Raw genomic sequence first — 19298 nt, 5'->3', positions numbered from 1 at the left:
CATGTTTCATCATATTTAAAGACAACATTCAGTAGAAGAAACATTGTATACTTGCTTAGCTTCTTGACCTGAGAAATGTTCATTGTTTCGCATAATGTGCTAAGAAACATTTATATATCAATGATTTTTAATCTTACAAAGCATATCGTGCTTAGCTCCTTGACCTAAGCAACGTTCATTATGCAATAATCACTATACATCTTAGCTTCCAGACCTAAGTGACGTTCAAAATCACTTCTTTACACCATATATGATGCTTAGCTCCGTGACTTAAGTTCATTCATCTATCGTGTCACATGATGTAATTGTCCTTAGCCTCCTGGCCTAAGAACATGCATCATGCATACATTATTTTCAGGACAAGCAATTCAATCCATACGATTCATTTTGTCTTGCTCAAGGAGGAAGCTCAAAACTTCTTTCCTTTTTTCGCGTCTTTTCTTTTGGAAGGAAGTTCGAAAATAAAAGTTCATTTTTCACATCTTTCTTTTTCAGGAGAAAGTCGGTACCCTCCACTCATGACAAAAATTGACAACATTTTTTTTTGCTTTTGCATCTTCGTTTGCTTGTGTCTGCACACACACACACACTCACAAGTCATACACATGTCATGTCACATCAAGTCAAACTTGGTCAAGTTAGTGGTCAAGTCAATCACAGTATATACGAGTCCATTGGCAAATTTATTTTTAAAGGTTTTATCTACAACCCACGTCTGGGGACAAACGGACCATTTACAGCCCACGTCCGGGGACAAGCGGACCATCTACAGCCCACGTCCGGGGACAAGCGGACCATCTACAGCCCACGTCCGGGGACAAGCGGACCACCATCATTTCATGACGCAAGGTTCTCGATACACAGAGACTTGCAATCTCATCATCTTTCGACTTTCCTCAAGCATGGAAAGTATTATCCGGTGGATTTTTCTTCAAGTATAGAAAACCGCCAAATCGGCTTTCCTCAAGCATGGAAGGCATTATCGGTGGAATTCTTCAAGCATAGAATGACACCATATTCATCAGTCGGCTTTCCTCAGGCTTGGAAAGCGTTATCGGTGGATTTTTCTTCAAGTATAGAAAACCGCCAAGTCGGCTTTCCTCAAGCTTGGAAAGCGTTATCGGTGGATTTTTCTTCAAGTATAGAAACCGCCAAGTCGGCTTTCCTCAAGCATGGAAAGCATCATCGGTGGATTTCTTCAAGCATAGAATGACACCAAATTCATACGTCGACTTTCCTCAATCATGGAAAGTATTATCCGGTAGGTTTCTTCAGGCTTAGAAAACTACCAAACTCCTCAGTTGGCTTTCCTCAGGCATGGAAAGAGTTTCAACAGATATCATCCGGTGGATTCCTTCAAGCATAGGAAGCTACCAAGCTCATTTGCCACCAATACACTGGTGTTAGATAAGCATTCTATCCCTTTACTCTTTTATCTGTAGAACTAACAGTTTTCTGCAGGTATCGGCGTATACAGAATGATTTAGGATCGCAGAACGTTTTAAATCATTCTCCGTCCCTATCGGCTACTTTGACTATCGTTTTCGAAACTGACGTTTCTACAAACTCAGTCAAAGTGGGGGCTTCTATAGACACCTAAAAATGTCTCCCCAAAACCAAAGCCGTTGATGAACACCTTTCACCGCCATTATTGGTCGAGTTGAGTATTTAATCTTTGGAGTGCTTAAATCCATTTTCTATCCAACATTTTCATGAACCAATCCAATTTCTAGCTCATTTCCCTAAACCATAACCTATTTTCCACTTTTCGTGTCCACATCGCAAAACTGAGAGAAACTGATTTTATGCCTATAAAATTTTGATCCAATTATTATTTTTTTGGATAGGAATTTAAATAATCTTTCCAACCATATATCATAAGCCCAATTCCGAGCTATAACGAAAAAGATATGAGCAAAGCACTAAACTCGGCCTAAAACCGACACCCTTCCACTAAAACGACCATATCTTAAAATATACATATCATTTTGACTTGATTCTAATTGGGTTGGAAATTAGACTTGATAAGATTTCCAATGATATATTATATGCCTTATTCCAAGTTACGGATAAAAAATTATGATTATTTTTAAAACGGGTAAAAAACTGAAATTACCGCGCAGCAACAAAAATGCCGCGACGCGGCAAAAGCTGACGTGTCACGGGACTTATTCCCGTGACACGGTGCCCATTTTTGTAATTTTGCTCAATTTTCCCCCGTGTCACGGAATTTTTCACCGTGTCACGGTGCAATTTCCCGTGTCACAGTGCCCATTCCGTGACATGGGAATATTCCGTGTAATTTCCGCGTACTTTTTACACCGTGACACGGCAAACTACACTGTGCCACGGTGGAAAATGCCGTGTCACGACATTTCTCCCCGTGTCACGGTGCACATCCCGTGCCACGGGATTGCTCCGTGTTTTCTCCGCGTAATCCCTAAACGCGTTTTCATTTCCCGTAACCTAAATATTTCCCGTGTCACACAAATTTGTACCGTGTCACGGGAAAGTTTCCCGTCTTACGGTGGGATTTCCCGTGTCACGGTACACTTTTCCGTGTCGCGGGATAGTTTTTTAGGGTTTTTATCATTTTAGGGTTCCGTGTGCTCCCTCAGCACATTTTCCCTATAAATAGGACCCCCCTTTCTGCAATTCGGGGCACCAATAATCATTCTCTCTCACCTTACACCAAAAATCATTCTCTTCTCCCTCTTTAACCTAATTTCTAGCCTCATTATTCTTCCATAATAATTCCCCTAAGCACTCAAAGGAGTCTATACTTAACCTGAGGTTCCGTCCTTAAACCAAGGCGTGAAAGGTACAAATAAATGAGGGTTTGGACCAAATTTACTCTACTTTTTATTTAATTTAATTTAATAATTTTAATTTGATTTATATTTTTATTGAAGTTACTAACAGTTTATTCATGATGTAGCAAATTAAAGGAACGCGCGGAATGTGAGTAATTAATTAATTTAATTACTCTTATTTTATTTTAATATTGCTAGCATCATGATTAGGTTATTTTATATTTGATTTGACTCACAATATTATTGTTAAATTGCTTCCAATATTAATGGTAATTCTATTATTTTTATGATCACCATATTGCATGTTAAAGGGAATATGTAATTGAAAATCACGCCTAATAAGATAATTTGGTTGACCGGTTTAGGTTTCTTTTTAATCTTGTTATTAATTCAAGTGATCACTAATATTTTAGAATTTATGTTGCATTAATATTCAACCAATTTAGCTTAATAATAGTTTGGAACGAATTGAATATTTTGTTTGTATGCCTTTGAGATCGCAGGAATCACTTTTCATTATAAGAATCGAGTAGAGGCCAATACGGGCGAATGTGACTCCATGACTCACTTCGTACCATCATCCCCGATCCTCCTTTCGTGGTTCCGAACCATATGGAGTTAATAATCTCATGGATTATGAATGGGGTGTAACCTTAACGGGTCAATCGTTGTTGCCTTCGTTGTCCCTTTATCGTGGTTGCCTTTTATGATCCGTGAACGGTTTACAAGTTCTTTAAAAACTTGTTGGCGGCTCCCTACTTTCCTTATCGCTAATCGTATTATGTCAATTCCCACTTCCTATGAGTGCCAAGCATATTCACATCATGCTTTTATGTAGGTGCACTTCGAGCGACGCCTACAGGGCCAATTAAGTAAGTAAAGTGGGTTAGGTTTGTTTGTTGGACATAAATTATAGAAGGAAGGTTCATAAAAAATTTCTTTGTAATAAAATCGTTTATCAACCCTAAAAATAATTTGAAACTTTTGAAATTAAATTCTGGAAAAATACAAATATATATTATAAATGAAATAAAATTTCATTTATAAATTATTTTAAAAATACGGGGGATTACATCAACCGTCCACCTACCCACCCTTTCTAATAGTACAAAGTTGGGAGTTACCTTATTTTTTAAAACTTTCAAATTTTGCTCGTGCCAAATGCACCAAGCTAAAAGTACTCCCCTCTGTACCACTTTCGAATGAAGCTCCCTCCACGACTCCACAAGATCACACATATTATTTGCCTCATTCCGTTGCACCATAGCTTCACAGCCACTCTCTTGCAAGAGCTCTTATACTCTGAAGCAATCGAAAAGAGCATGCTCCATTGTCTCCTCCTCCTGGAACCACGACCAAGTATCCATATCAGCCATGTGTCGCGTATGCAGTAGCTTCCTCACTGGAAGGGTCCTTATACAAGATCTCCAAAGAAAATTTCTAGCCTTAGGAAAGACATCAAGCTTCCAAATGTCCATAAAGGCTCTATGAAAGTCATGCAAGTTGCAGCCCTTTCCTAACATGTAAAAGGTTTTCACTGAATATTCACCATCCATCGAAATTGCCAACGTAATTTCGTCATGTTGATGCCGCCAGCTTAAAAGAATAGAAAGAATACACTTCACATCCCTCTTATCAAAAATTTCCTCTCTTAAATCCGTTCTCCATTCCATTCGATCCAAATCAATAATATTATTGACATTCTCAACGTCAACTCCCTGTCGAGTAGTAACAAAGCGACCTTCTCCATCAGCTAACCAAGGATCACCCTAAATACTTATGTTTGTGCCATCTCCTACACGCCAAATTCACCCTTCTATTACTAGCACTTTAGAGCTACACACTCTCCTCCATGAATAGCCTAGTTTTGCCTCCAAGAAAGTAGAATTGGGGTAGTATTTTGCTCTCATCACTGTAACACCCCCAAACCTCTCTCTACGGAAATACTAGTATAATACATATAATTATACCGTAGAGATAGACTTGGGCGTATTACCACCGCGTGATTACGCAAGGCTACCCAAAATACTTAACTCAACAACAAAACTTGCAGCAGAAACTCAACTTTCTTTTATTAATACTGATAAAAATAGTAACATTGTTATGAGTACTCAAAATAAAGATAAGACCAACATTCCTAAACTAGGTGAAGCAAATCCCTAGACTCCCATATGCTCATTCATGACTCCACCTGAAAATAGTCAACACTGCTTACCATTATGGTAAACAGGGTGAACCAAAACAAATAAGAAATACGGATTAGCAAATTATGCTAAGTACGATAAGTGCGAGATAGTGTAAACCTAATTTATTTGCAAACATGCTTTTAAAACCAATTCCAATAATTAATCCAATAAATTCAAAACTCGTTATTCCAAAACCGATTCCAATGATTCAGTATTCAAAATAATAGTTAATAAAACCAATTCATTTATTAAGAACCAATTCCTTTTAACCAATTCCCCACCCAAGTGTGCACACCCCCCAAGCTAGTCTCCTTATATTACAAGGCTATTCTTGAGGAAAGAACCGGTCATACAAAGTCCAAGGCCTTATTAATAAACCAAATCCGCATAGTGGGATTACTAACATGCTTATAAAGCATTAATAATAATAATTCAATGGTTCAATAAATCCTTCTTAATATTCAATAGTTCCAATATAATTCAAAATCCTTTTTAATAATTCCACATGCTTTCAAAATCAAACCTTGTAAATAAATACTTGAGAATAAAATCTCATATTAATAATTTTTCAAAATCAACAACTCTTCCTTGAAAAATCTTTCTTTAATTCAACAAACCTTTTAAAATCAATCCCTTTATTTAAACACGATAACTAATCCAGACCATTCCCATGATTTAAAAATCAATCATTCAAAATACTTTTATTAAAATCAATACCTTCAAATATAATTTACTTCAAAATCATAATTCAAATAAATTTAATTCAATCACCAATCAAATCATGTAAAACATGTTATTCAAACCAATCACTTTCAAAGGTATCTAGCCACCGAAACATACCTTGATCTTTGCTAGAAAAACCACACAAAAAGAACCTCAAGAACCTTGATCAAACACACCCTACAAATAAATATAACCTTAATCAATATAAGGTTAACAAATAATTAAAAAAAAACCCCAACTATATGTACATGAACCTTTTAAATTAATTTCTCATAAACACCATTAAAAATCCGATTTTATATAATTAAAACTACTCATGATAATTATTTATAAATCCCCCATTAATAATAATAATAATAATAATAATAATAATAATAATAATAATTGAATAAAAGAAGAGAAAAAGAAAAGATAAGAAACCAAGGAAAAGAGGAGAATTGGATTTGGGTTGGAAAGAATAGGCAGAACTTGCAGAGGCTATAACTCCTTTGATATAATTCTAATTGGGTGATTCCTGAGCCTAACTCAAGGATGTTTTGAGAGGAATAATCTTGTGTGAAATGTCAATACCCTAAAAACTGACCAAAAGTGCCCGAAAATTGGCTTCAAAGATAAACAGGATGATTTGTGTAAAATTGAGGAGAAGAAAAGAAGAGAATTGGTGTGAAGAATGTGAGAGGTATGAAGGGGTATTTATAGGCTAGCTCATGAAAGAATTATGGCAAGATAATGTGGGAAGAATTATGGCAAATAGGGTTTATGGGATTACTTGGAGAAGTGAGTAAAAGAATTAAGGAAAGTTTGGATATTAAGGTGATTATGTATACTTGAATATGGAAGGTATGTATGTCATGAAAAATAATAAGGAAATTAGAATTACTTAGGGAATAATGAATGGCAAGAAAATATGATGATTAGATATTAAAAAGATGGAGAATTAGAATTAAGGAAAATAAGAGATTTTAGGAGATAATTAAAAATATAATTTTACCAATTAAATTCCCCCAAAATAATTCAATAGGGCCAAAAATATTGAGATTACCATAGCTCAATTTTTCGGACTCCTATAAATATATTTAGGAAGATTTTGCTCGATTTTTAAGGAAATAAATTAATTGTGTAAATAATATAGAATAATTAATTAACTAAATACCAATTATTCACCAACAAAATAACTAAGAAAAATCAGATTTCCTATACATAGGAAATCCGAAATTCCTAGCTAATTAATGGGAATTTTCGGACATATTAATTCATTAATAAAATATAGTTTTTGCCTTAAATAAAATATTAAAAATATATAAATAATCCGGTTTTAAAAAATGATTTTGGCGCAAAAATTCAAATATTATTTTGGCTCCAAATAATAAATTTACTAAAATACAATTTTTATAAAATACTTCTTAATTAATTAATTAATTAGAAAATACGTATGAAAATACGGGGTATTACGTCACCCTCCCTAATAGTGACTCGGGTCTGCGAATGAGTCTCCAGGCTTGACGCCCCAACTATGCATCATTAAAGACACTTAAGTCCTTGAAACCTAAACCCCCCAGGCATTTCTGTGTGCACATCTTCTCCCAACTCAACCAATGACGAGTGCCACTTTGATCCCACCAAAATCTCGCCATAGGCGATTTGATACTTTAGATGACATGCTCCGAAATTTTGTATACCCCCATAAGGTATGTGGGTATAGCTTCAATCACATATTTTAGAAGTACTTCCTTCCCAGCTCTAGATAAAATGTTTTCCTTCCAACCCTGTAATTTCTTCCATATTCTATCAAGGAGAGCTCTAAAAACCTTTTTTTTGTCAACAATCGTGGGAATGCCTAGATATTTCTCATATCTATCCACCAGTATCCATTGAATTTCCACTCTCCCACGTGTACCACGCACCTTCATATCCCAAGTCTCTAAGTTCACATTCATTTACAACATTTTGGAAACCCTTCATCTTCCTTCTTACTCTATCTGACCCTCCCTCCTTATCACCATAATTTAGGATCTCGTTAAAGTAACCCCGAAACAATGGGAATGTTAGTATCCTCATCACAAACAAATTTAATCAAATTCCAATTCTTGTATTTCTCCTCCTCCTTTGACCAACCATACAGACCTACAAATCTCCACATCACATCATTCTTCTTTATGTCTCCACAAATGTGATTATGTGAGAATGACACAATAGCGTAATCTATCCCTTCCCTCCACAACATACATAAGTCGCCACTCTTCCTCCCTACTGAAAACACCAAAAGCATTTGTGAAACCCAACCGATGTTTAAGGTTCTCTACAATATTCTTCTTCATCACTATGGTTTCCGCCAAGAATACAATGTCGGGGGCATATTTTCTACTCCACTTTTGGAGCTCTTGAACTGACTTAGGGTTGGCCATACCCTTGCACTTCCAACATAAAATATTCATTGATCTTGGCGGGGCGGCTCATAGACAGCCTCTGCCACCCACAAAGCAGAAAATTCACCATCAACAATCAATTTCTTCTCCCCTCCCCTCCTTCAAATTGCACTTATTTATTTCCCTCCCCCTCTTCCCTAAAACACTCTCTCCCTCAACACTCATATGATGAGTATCAAACGAGTCAGCACTCCTTTCAAGCTTTCTAAAACTTTTCTCTCCCCTTTTATGCCCCTCCTTTTTAGCAGTAAAGACAAAAGAGTTGCATTTTGATATCTCTAGAGAAGCATTATCTCTACTCGCAGGGTCGCAGCAAACTCCTGATTTCCACCACACACAAGTACCACACCTTACCCCCTTGACTCTATCCCCAAAGTAATGTCCAGTATACGCTCCTCCTCTTCCCCTTCAATCTTCTCACTCTTTTCATTCTCCTTCTCAAGTTCTTTTGTGACAAAGAGTTGTTTGCGAGATACCAGAACCGCCTCAATCTCCTCTATCTCCTTCAATCTTCCTTTTCTTGGTGAAGCTCTCAACCATCTTCCCCACCCTAATTTCTAGTTCTTGCTTTCCTCTGACACAAGACAACAGTCTTTCTCGACGTGCCCTATGCTATCACACGCTAAACATAAGAAAGGCAGCCGCTCATACACAAATTCCACATAAACAATTTTCCCTGCTTCGTCCAGAAGTCACTAAAATCGCCGTAAAGACTTAGTAACATTAATCGCACCTCTGAATCGATCAAGGCCCAAAACATCCTCCTCCAGTTCCAACAATTTGCCCCAATTTGCAATCACTTCTTTCATGTCTGCATCAAAACAACAATTGAAGGGCAAGTTTTTTATCCTCACCCAGAATGATGAGTGTTATCAGGTTGCTCGTCTCCCTCTATTTCTTTCAGAATAATCATTTTTTTTTATCACAGCACCACGACCCCCCCCCCCCCCCCTACATCACACGCTCTCGATCCCTCCAATGAAAGAATTGAAAATCGTAAAGGTTTGCACCCTATTAATTTTTATCACCCCCAACAGTTATCTTACCTGATGTAGGAGGTTAACAAACACGTGTCATCACGTGATAGGTCTGATTTTTTTATAAAATAAATAAGATTTTTTTAAAAAAAATTAAAACCCTAACCCCTACCCCAACAGGTGGCATCCCCTGCCACCTTTGGAGGTGGCAGCCCTTGCCTCCTCTGACCCCCTTCCCCTCCCCTGTCCATTTTCGACAACCATTCTCCGCTCCTTCTGTTGCCCTGGTGGGCGGTTGATGTGGCCACCACTCTGGTGGTTACACATCTTCTCTCCAACTCTCCCCAACCCCAAACAACGCAACCCATCCCCTACCACCTGAAAACACCCACCTGGCCTAAAATTCCCGCAGCCCTAAACCGTCCAAAATGAAACCCCTTTCCCTAAAACTGCCACAAAACCGACCATTAATGGCCAAAATTGGTCAGTAAAGGGTTAAAATTAACCATTCAACCCTAAAACCAGCCAATTTCGGCCATTTGTGGCCAATTTTGGTGGTTGTTTTTGGGAGAGGGGGATTTTTTGGTAGGGAAACTGTCATTTAGGGCTTGGGTAGATTTTTCGGTAGTCGTGGGTTAGGAAGGGAGTGTGCGTGCATCTGAGGTGGGGCAGGGGTTGGGCTGTGCTGCGTTTCCGGTAATAGTGGTGTGGTGGCTGTGTTAGTTTTAATTTTTTATTATCTCTTTTTTTTTCAATCAAATAAATATTGACACGTGTGCAAATAAAAAGCCAACACACAAATGTTACACCTGCTTAACCGGTTGCAAGTTATTTGGGTGCAATAAGAGCGGATTGGGTACAAGTTGAAATTAATAAAAAATAAATAAAAATTAGGATAAAATATTAACGGATAAAACAAAATTGAGATTAATCATAACAATTTTTTCCTCATATTTTTGGGCTTTAATATTTAATTTTACTTCTTCCCTCTTTATTACATGGACAAAATCACATGGTAACCAAAAAGCTATATCCCTCTTTTTTTCTTTTGTTTTTTCCTTGGTGATTCACATTTTCCACTAATCTTATGACTTTTTTTTGTCTTGATTTTTTATACTAAACACAATCATTATATGTCCACTTTATTTTCTCCTTTAAAATCGTGAAATACTACAAACATATTACTTAATTTATAAAGAAATGACGGAATACTTTAATTTATTATCATTAGAGAAAACAGTTCTTATTAGTGTAAAAAAAAAAAAAAAAAACAAGAGTGACCATCTAATTTTCAGGACCATTGACATATTGTGTAAACTTATGTTAACGATTAGTATACAAGATTTATGCGTATTTGATGTATGTTTTAGGTTTCTAAATTTTTACTATGGACTTCTTCTATTTTTTAATTATTGCACCACTTTTTTTTAAAGAAATTTTCACAAAAATTGCACCATATCAATTTTAAGAAAACAAAATATCAAAAATTTTCACAAAAATTGCACCATATCAACTCTCTCTCTCTCTCTCTAAAATTGTGTCCAATTTATATGGTCTGATGATAATTAAAAAAGGGAAAAAATATATCATTTTACTACATTTTAAGACGATATATATATTAGTTCATGCCATGCACAAGATTTTTAGGGTAAATTCTATCAAAAAAAATCTTACGTGGACCTGGTCCACAATAATATTATTGTGGACATAAGGTTTATACATGCATAACTGACATTATATTCAACATATTTATCCCTAATTTTAATAAGTAACCTTATTATTAATATAGTAACCTTTTTAAAAATTTGTGTGACCTTTAATGTTATTATGAACTTAAAGTACGACACTATGTTGAATAGTGACCTAATTTTATCATATTGATCTTTATTATTCATATTGACCATTATATTAAAAGTTTCATTAAAAAAATTAATCTCTTATAGCTTTTATAATGTCACATTAACTTCAATTTCAACATAATAACCTTTGTTTATAATATAGTGACCTTTATTTTTTATTAATAAAACAATCATATTGTCTCTAATGTTAGTACTTGGTCCACACTAAATTAGTTTGAACTAGGTTCATTTAAGAATTTGTAAAATTCTATTAAATTTGTTTGATTAATTAATAGTGTTATTGAACTAAACATAAATCATGATCTTAACTTGATGAAGAAATCTTTATTTGATTCAATTTTATGTATTTGTTGATTTAGATTTTATTTCAAGATGTGTGATGACTTTTTATTAATGAATTGATTTTGTTAAAAAAAACATAAATCATGATTATACATAAACTTAAAAATAGACGTATCATGTTTAGTTTTGATCGTTAATATATAGTATTCTAAATGATAAGTTTACATTTTTTTTTTTGACAGTAATAAGTTTACATTTGTGACATGTCTGCTGCATTTACTATTATTTGCGCACATAATTTTTGCACAATATTGAAGTAGATTAAATTTTGTATTTCTAATAAGTGCAATCATGTCAACATAATAGGACAATTCAACTAATTTAAATTTGAGAAGGTATTGCGTTAGTTCGGACTAATGAAATGCGGATTTTTGATATCCTCTAATGGCTGGATGATATCATCCAATGACTGGATGATATCCTCTACTAATTGGATGATATCTTTTATTAGCTATATGATATCCCTTATTTGCTGGATGATATTTCTACTGCCTGGATGATATCCTCCATTGGATGGATGATATCATATAGTCAATAGAGGATATCATCCAACCATGGTATCATATAACGAATAGAGGATATCATCCGACCAATAAAGGATATCATAGACACAGTTATAAATGATATCATATAGCCAATAGAGGATATCATCCAACCATGATATCATATAGCTAATAGAGGATATCATCAAGCCAATATAGGTTATAATCCAGCCAGTAGAACTATCATCCAACCATTAGAGGATGTGTATAGTATAAATTATTGTAGGATATAAATTATTTGATGGAGGATATGTATAACTTGTTTGAGGATATGTATAACAATAGCGGAAGCTCCAATTAACATTTCGTACTAAAGGTCACGGGTATAACATAACTTCCTCATTTCTCAACCAAAATACATGCATATATGCTATCAAAATGCTCACAATTCAACATAAAATAATATGGGACAATCAATTTCAACAATTATATATCATGTAAGAAAGCCCCAATTCGATTTTTTGGGCATTTTTCGAAAAATTCGAGAACCTCAAGCAATAAAACTTTCTTTCTCTTCCGCCATGGATGACCTCGCTCCTCTTTGTCATAACCACCACGAACTTTTCATCGGGTGGAAACTTGTTATTCAACGCAAGAAGATGGCGATGATACCTTCTCGACTGACGAAACATTGCCGCACCCAATACTTTGTGTTTAAATTTATTATATTATAAAATATTAGCATAAATAAAGTCTAAAAATTGATTTCATTCCTAAAAAAAAGTCTAAAAATTGATTTCTCATGCTTGTGATACATTACCTTTGCAAATTCTTAAATGGACCTGGTTCACACTAATTTATTGTGGACCACTAACATTAGAGAAAGTATGGTTGTTTTATTAATAAAAAAAGGGTCACTATAATTAAAAAAAATGTCACTATGTTGAAATAAAAATCATTTTGGTAATATATAGGCCTAAGTGGTTATTTTTGTAATGAAATATTTTATATACTGATTAATATGAATAATAAAGGCCACTATGTTAAAATTAAGATAATAGCGTCGTATTTCAAGTTCATAATATTATTAAACGTTGTAGTAGTTTTAATAAAGGTTACTATGTTAAAAATAAGGTTACTATCTTAAAAATAATGGTCACTATGTTCAATATAATGTCAGTTGCGTGTGTATAGATCTCGGGTCCACAATAATATTGTTGTGGACCAGGTCCACGCAAGTCTTTTTGCATTACCTTTAACAATACCATAATTCAACACTTAAGCACTTTGTAAAATAATAATAATAATAATAAATAAAAATAAAAAATAAAAATAAAAACACTTGAGCGATTGTATGAAATTCAATTTACTAATATTTACTGAGTACATTATTTGATAGGAAAAATTGCCAAAAACAATACAACCTTTAGCCCATTCTTTTTAATAATACAACCTTTTGATTATTTTATAATAATTCAAACTTTAGGAGGTGTTCATTTTAAACAAGACAAAATTGAATTTTCGGTGGGTTTTGAGGTGGGAGAAGGGGAGGGGATAATCCCCCCTTCCTCGTCGCTGCCACTAAAAACTCATCCTCTCCCCTTTCCTAACCTTAAAATCCCACGAAAATTCGATTTTGTCTTATTTAAAATGAACACTACCTAAAGGTTGTATTATTACAAAATAATCCAAAGATTGTATTATTAAAAAAAAAACCAACCAAAGATTGTATTATTTTTAGCAATTTTTCCAATTTGATAAGAATCGATTTGTTAAGAAAACAATGACATCTACCTGCCTAAAAAAATATGTAACACATCAAGTCCCCTTGTTGTATAGCTTTAACCATTAATTAATACGATAACTTATTTTGAAAGGTTCCAAGCGAAAATACCAATTGTTTCAAATTTATAAGATCTTATCTCAGCTTATTAGACCCGAGTATTTCTTACTCTATATACTCCCTCCGTGTTTTTTTAAGTGTTACACTTTTCATTTTCGGCCGTGTTTTTTTAAAGTATTACACTTCCTTTTTTGGTAAAATGCTACATTAAAATATTATATCTCTCTCCTCTCATGGTCCTCACCCAAACCCACTACTACTTTTTTTATTATATCTTTCCTCTCACATTCATTACTTTTCAATAAACTATTAACCTCACTATCTTTCTTTTATAATTTTTTTAATATTCTAAGGGTCTGTTCATATTTACTGAACTGAGCTGAACTGAAATGATTGCAGCTGAACTGAACTGATTGGAACTAAACTGAACTGAACTGAACTAAGCTGAAATGAATATTTATGAGAGAGGGAAATTAAGAGCTGAACTGAACTGAACTGATTGGAACTGAACTGAACTGAACTAAAATGATTGGAGCTGAACTGAACTGAAAATAAGTAAATATGAACAGGCCCTTCACTACCCCAAGTACCTCTTATTTTATTTAAGTCAATTAAATTGTCTAAAATTATGTATCGGTCAAAATGTAACACTTAAAAAAAAACACGGAGAGAGTATTGCTTTTAAATCCCTCTCTCTATCCTTTAAAAGTATGAGGTATCTATGAATAGTATTTAGATAATTATAGCCCTAAATGTATTTCCTAGTATTTACATATTTTCCTAATTAATGCTTCGAGCAAATAAATTTGTACCTCTCAAAAAAAAAAACAATTAAATTTATAACCTAAACTCAAACTGAAAGATCTCCCCTAACAAGGCTAGCCATGGGCCATGTCACACATGTGATGTACGTTAGCCGCCGCCTTAGTGACATAAAATATTTCACCTCTTTGATTTGATATGTAGCACAATATGGGTAGGGACTATGCGAATAGCACTATAACTTGGATTCTCTTGCTAAACAATCAATTGATTTTTACTATTGCCTGGGCTCAAAATTTAATTATAACACTATTTCGTAGTTAATGCATGAATTGATGTTTCCATATAGGTCAAATCTCATACATTGTGAGGTTTGTTTTTATTCTTTTCACTGAAAAGTCATATGATAAGGTTGGATAAATATGGCACATGTATTATTAGTATGGAGTATAATTTTTATTCCCCTTCATTGCCTCAATTATTTTAAAAAAGAAATTCCCAAAAAAATATGATTTGATATGCTTAGAAATTTTCAAACCTGTAATAAATATTTATAATCGTATCTCCCAACCTCTAAATACGTCACTTAATTAAATGCATGCAACACCTTTTATGTTTAAGAAGGAAGCACGTCAATTCCAGATAACGTTATTGCCCTTATATAAACTCCATAACAATTGCCTATGACTACAAGTACCATTCTCAATCGATTGAGTCTTTTCTTTCTCCTCACTAACACATCTCTTCTCCCATAGCTATCAGCCTTTTGGTCACGATAAGATGGCACAAGTGGCTGTCAATGAAACAAAAGCCTTAGCTAACGTCTTAGCCATTGGCACTGCTAATCCACCGAATATTGTGTACCAAGCTGAATGTGCTGACCACTATTTCCGTGTTACTAATAGTGAGCATATGACTAATCTCAAGGCCAAATACAAGCGCATATGTATGCTTTTCCTAATTTTTACATTTTCGTTCCTACTAATATTTTGCTAGCACAAAACATAAAAATACTATGCTACTTTAGCTTAGTTGGTTAAAATATTTTGATGGCGGCTTTTACAAATTTTGCATTCTTCGATTAATATTGTGCTTGCATACAAAAATAATAACATTGACTCTAATTAGCTTACTTTGATAAATTTTTTGAAAGTAATATTATACTCAATTCAAATCTTGCATTGGAATCTAATCCCTTCTACTAGTATAATTTACCCTTGTAGTCTTCTCTAAATCGATAAAAATAACTATTTACCCGGCTTATATATATGTTTTTGTTTTCCTTTTTTTTTTTTTTATTTATTTTTTTTTTTTTTTAACTTTAGCTTTGATGACACAAACCAAAGAAAAAAAAATCTTAATTCATTAAAACAAGCAATATAGTGAATTAATTAATTAACTAATGTCACTTTTAGCACTAACCATCAGATCACCTCTTTTTATATTTACTCATATTACATTAGAATATTTTTTTTAGGTCCGTTGAACGATTTTAAATTAAAAATAAAGGTTTCTTTGTTTATTTTTTACAAGGTATATGCATAAATTAGGAAATTTTGTGTAGAAAGATAGGGTTATTTGTGAACAACTACCCATTTTTTTTATTTGTTTAGAACTACTCGTAAGTTTGGAAACATTTGGATATCACTACCACTAACGTTTTTCGTCCAATTAAAACGTTATTTTGGCCCAATTTTTTACTTTTATCAATCACAATGACCAATTAATGCTAAAATAAGCAAAAACCTCAATTCAATTAAACCCCAAACCTTAGAAATCAAAATCCCCAAATAATACTAAACTCATGAACCCTTAAATGAATTCTAATTAAAACCCTAATTAGGTTAATTAAAATCTTTATACAAATTGGGAGAGTTAATTGGGTGGCAAAAGTGAAAAATGTGGGATCCGATAACGTCTTAATTAAGCGGAAAATATTAATGAGTAGTGATAATCAAACGTTTTCAAACTTGTGGGTAGCTCTAAATAAATAGAAAAAAATGGATAGTTGTTCACAAATGACCCTATCTTTAGGATAGTTCTACACAAAATTTTCGATAATTTATTTTTATAGGACTATTAAACGATTTAGCTCCTTTATTACACAAATGAAACCCTCTAGTAGAGCTCATATGTAATTATGTATGACACAAATTTATCGTCTGTAAAAACATGAATTTCAGGTGAGAAAACAATGATCAACAAGCGACACTTGAACGTATCTGAGGAGATCTTAAAAGAGTACCCGCAATTGTGCGATTACAATGCTCCCTCGTTGGACATTCGTCAATCCATACTCGCTAAGGAGGTTCCCAAACTCGGAAAAGAGGCGGCTTTGAAGGCCATTGAAGAGTGGGGACAGCCCATAAACAAGATCACCCATCTTATCTTCTGTACGTCCACTGAAGTCAACATGCCCGGCGCCGACTACCAGCTGACTCGGCTTCTAGGCCTTAACCCTTCAGTGAAGCGATACATGCTTAGCCAAGTTGGTTGCCATGCTGGAGGAGCTTCACTTCGTTTGGCCAAGGACCTTGCAGAGAACAACTCTGATGCTCGAGTACTTGTTGTGTGCTCTGAGAGCGCAACCATTTTCTTCCGTGGGCCTTCTGAGACCGACATGGAGTTCATGTTGGCTCAAGCTCTTTTTGCAGATGGAGCTGCGGCTGTGATCGTGGGTGCAAACCCAGATGAGTCGTTGAATGAACGACCCATTTTTCAGTTAGTCTTGACTACACAGACAATACTGCCTAACTCTGAAGGGGCTATTGGAGGCAACCTCAGAGAAGTTGGGCTAGAAGTTCAATTTCTTCCGACTGTTCCGGGGCTAATATCGTATCACATTGAGAAATCTCTAGTTCAAGCCTTTGATCCGTTAGGGGTCAAAGACTGGAACTCGATGTTTTGGATTGTTCACCCTGGAGGTTCTGCTATTTTAAGCCAAATAGAATCTAAAATTAAGCTTAAGGATAGCAAACTAAAAAGTTCTTGGCATGTTTTAAGGGAGTTTGGAAACATGTCGAGTGCAAGTGTGTTGTTCATAATGGATGAGACGCGTAAGAGGTCGCTAGATGAAGGTAAGGCTACCACCGGGGATGGATTGGAGTTGGGTGTCTTATTCGGCTTCGGCCCCGGTGTTACTGTTGAGACGATCGTCCTCCGGAGTTTCCCGCTTAATAAGTAGGTCGTTGATTGGTGTTACTGTTGAGACGATTGTCCTCCGGAGTTTCCCGCTTAATAAGTAGGTCGTCGATTGGTGTTTAAGCAAGTGTCTTTTCTCCAAGCTATTTGTGTTTATGTCTTCAACTTGTGTCTAATGAAATCCTGTTTCAATTCCTATATATTGTACTGTTGTTGTAATGCGTGTGTGGCCGTGTGAGCTTTAGCCTAATTTTATAAATAAATATATTAATGAGTAAATGAGTGAATGTATCAAAGTTAAACATATAGGGAACACTATTGGTAGATATAGTCGACGTTATAAACTTGAACAATATGTCCATTATTATCCCAATTAATTAATACTAGATGAAATCCGTGCGATGCACAGTTTGTTAGTATTTTTTTTTAAGAAAATATTTTTCATATTTATGTTATTAAAATTGTTATTATATTAGTTTTAAAATATTATAATAAAATTCATAATCTCAAAAGATAATATTTTGTATTTAATTAATTTAAACTTTAAAATCTTATTCGTCAATTTTGCTTACATGGCATTTGAATTATTTAATTGTAACAGAAATTAATAATCTCTTGTTTAATTGGTTACAACTTAAATTTACAATCTTACGTGGCTCTTTATATATATATATATTAGATTTTATAGAGTATACTTCCTTGGTTCTCTATATATTGCATACCATTTGCAATTTTAATTAACACTATTTATAGACTTATCTTCAAGTATATATTACTCCCTCCGTTTTAAAATACTTGCTTCATTTCTCCATGCACGGAGTTTTAGGAAGAATTGAAAAAAATAATAATATATGGAGGTAGTGGGGTAAGTGGAAGAATGAAAAATTGTAAAAAGCAAAAGTAGTGGAGAGGATTGGAGCAGAGAAAATATGTGGTGGGTCCACCAGGTGAGAGAAATTAGTTTAATATTGTAAAAACTTTCCAAATATGGAAATCGAGCAATTATTTAAAAACGGCCGAAAAGGAAAGTGGAGCAAGTATTTAAAAACGGAGGGAGTACAAGATAAATATAGTCACGTAAAATCTGTTCGATTCGAAAATATTTGGAGAACGAGGGATGTAATTTTTATAATATGATGTAATATACTATACATATATTGTCTATAGGGATTTTTTTTTTTGTTATAAACTACCTAATAAAACCTAGAATTTGGGAGAAACTACCTAATAATTTTTTTAAAAAAACTACCGATTAAAAGGTAAATTGTTGTAAAAGATTACCTTTGGCTGACATTGTTGACCTATTTTTCCAATGTTAACCCACCACAAAACATGCTTGAAATATCCGCTCTAGGGTTAAAGAGCGGTTACGATGTGAAGGAGGCAGTTTCAAGTCGAAACCATCCTTCAACCCTAAAGTGGGCAATTTCGGAGATGTTTTGTGGAGGGTCAATGACGGAAAAAATTGGTCAACGATGAAAGTAGCCTAGTACACCATTTACCTTATACGAAGTATAAGGTAAGTTTTGTAACAATCAATTATTCAATAATCTATCTATATATATCTATTAACTAATACTAAAACAAAACATGCTTACATCATTTTTGTCACATGTCAAAGTATCATTAAAAATTTTCCCGCCAAAACAATATATGATGTCATTGTTTTTTTTTTTTTTTTTTTTTGGGTTTTTGTTATTTTATTACTTAGCTTATTTTTAAAAGTACTTTGTATAGTTTTTTT

General features: G+C 34.2%; 1 protein-coding gene across 1 annotated transcript; it reads left to right on the top strand.

Annotated features, from left to right (window-relative positions):
- Positions 1-15091: 15091 nt before the first annotated feature.
- On the top strand, positions 15092-17973 carry LOC110724467 (chalcone synthase-like). Its single transcript, XM_021903884.1, has 2 exons — positions 15092-15359; positions 16597-17973. The coding sequence occupies exons 1-2, from the start codon at positions 15194-15196 to the stop codon at positions 17595-17597; spliced, it is 1167 nt and encodes a 388-aa protein (XP_021759576.1). The 5' UTR covers positions 15092-15193; the 3' UTR covers positions 17598-17973.
- Positions 17974-19298: the final 1325 nt, after the last annotated feature.

The sequence above is a fragment of the Chenopodium quinoa genome, unplaced genomic scaffold (genome assembly GCF_001683475.1).
Source record: "Chenopodium quinoa cultivar QQ74 unplaced genomic scaffold, ASM168347v1, whole genome shotgun sequence".
Lineage (NCBI taxonomy): Eukaryota > Viridiplantae > Streptophyta > Magnoliopsida > Caryophyllales > Amaranthaceae > Chenopodium > Chenopodium quinoa.
This window is presented reverse-complemented; position numbering and strand designations above follow the sequence as displayed.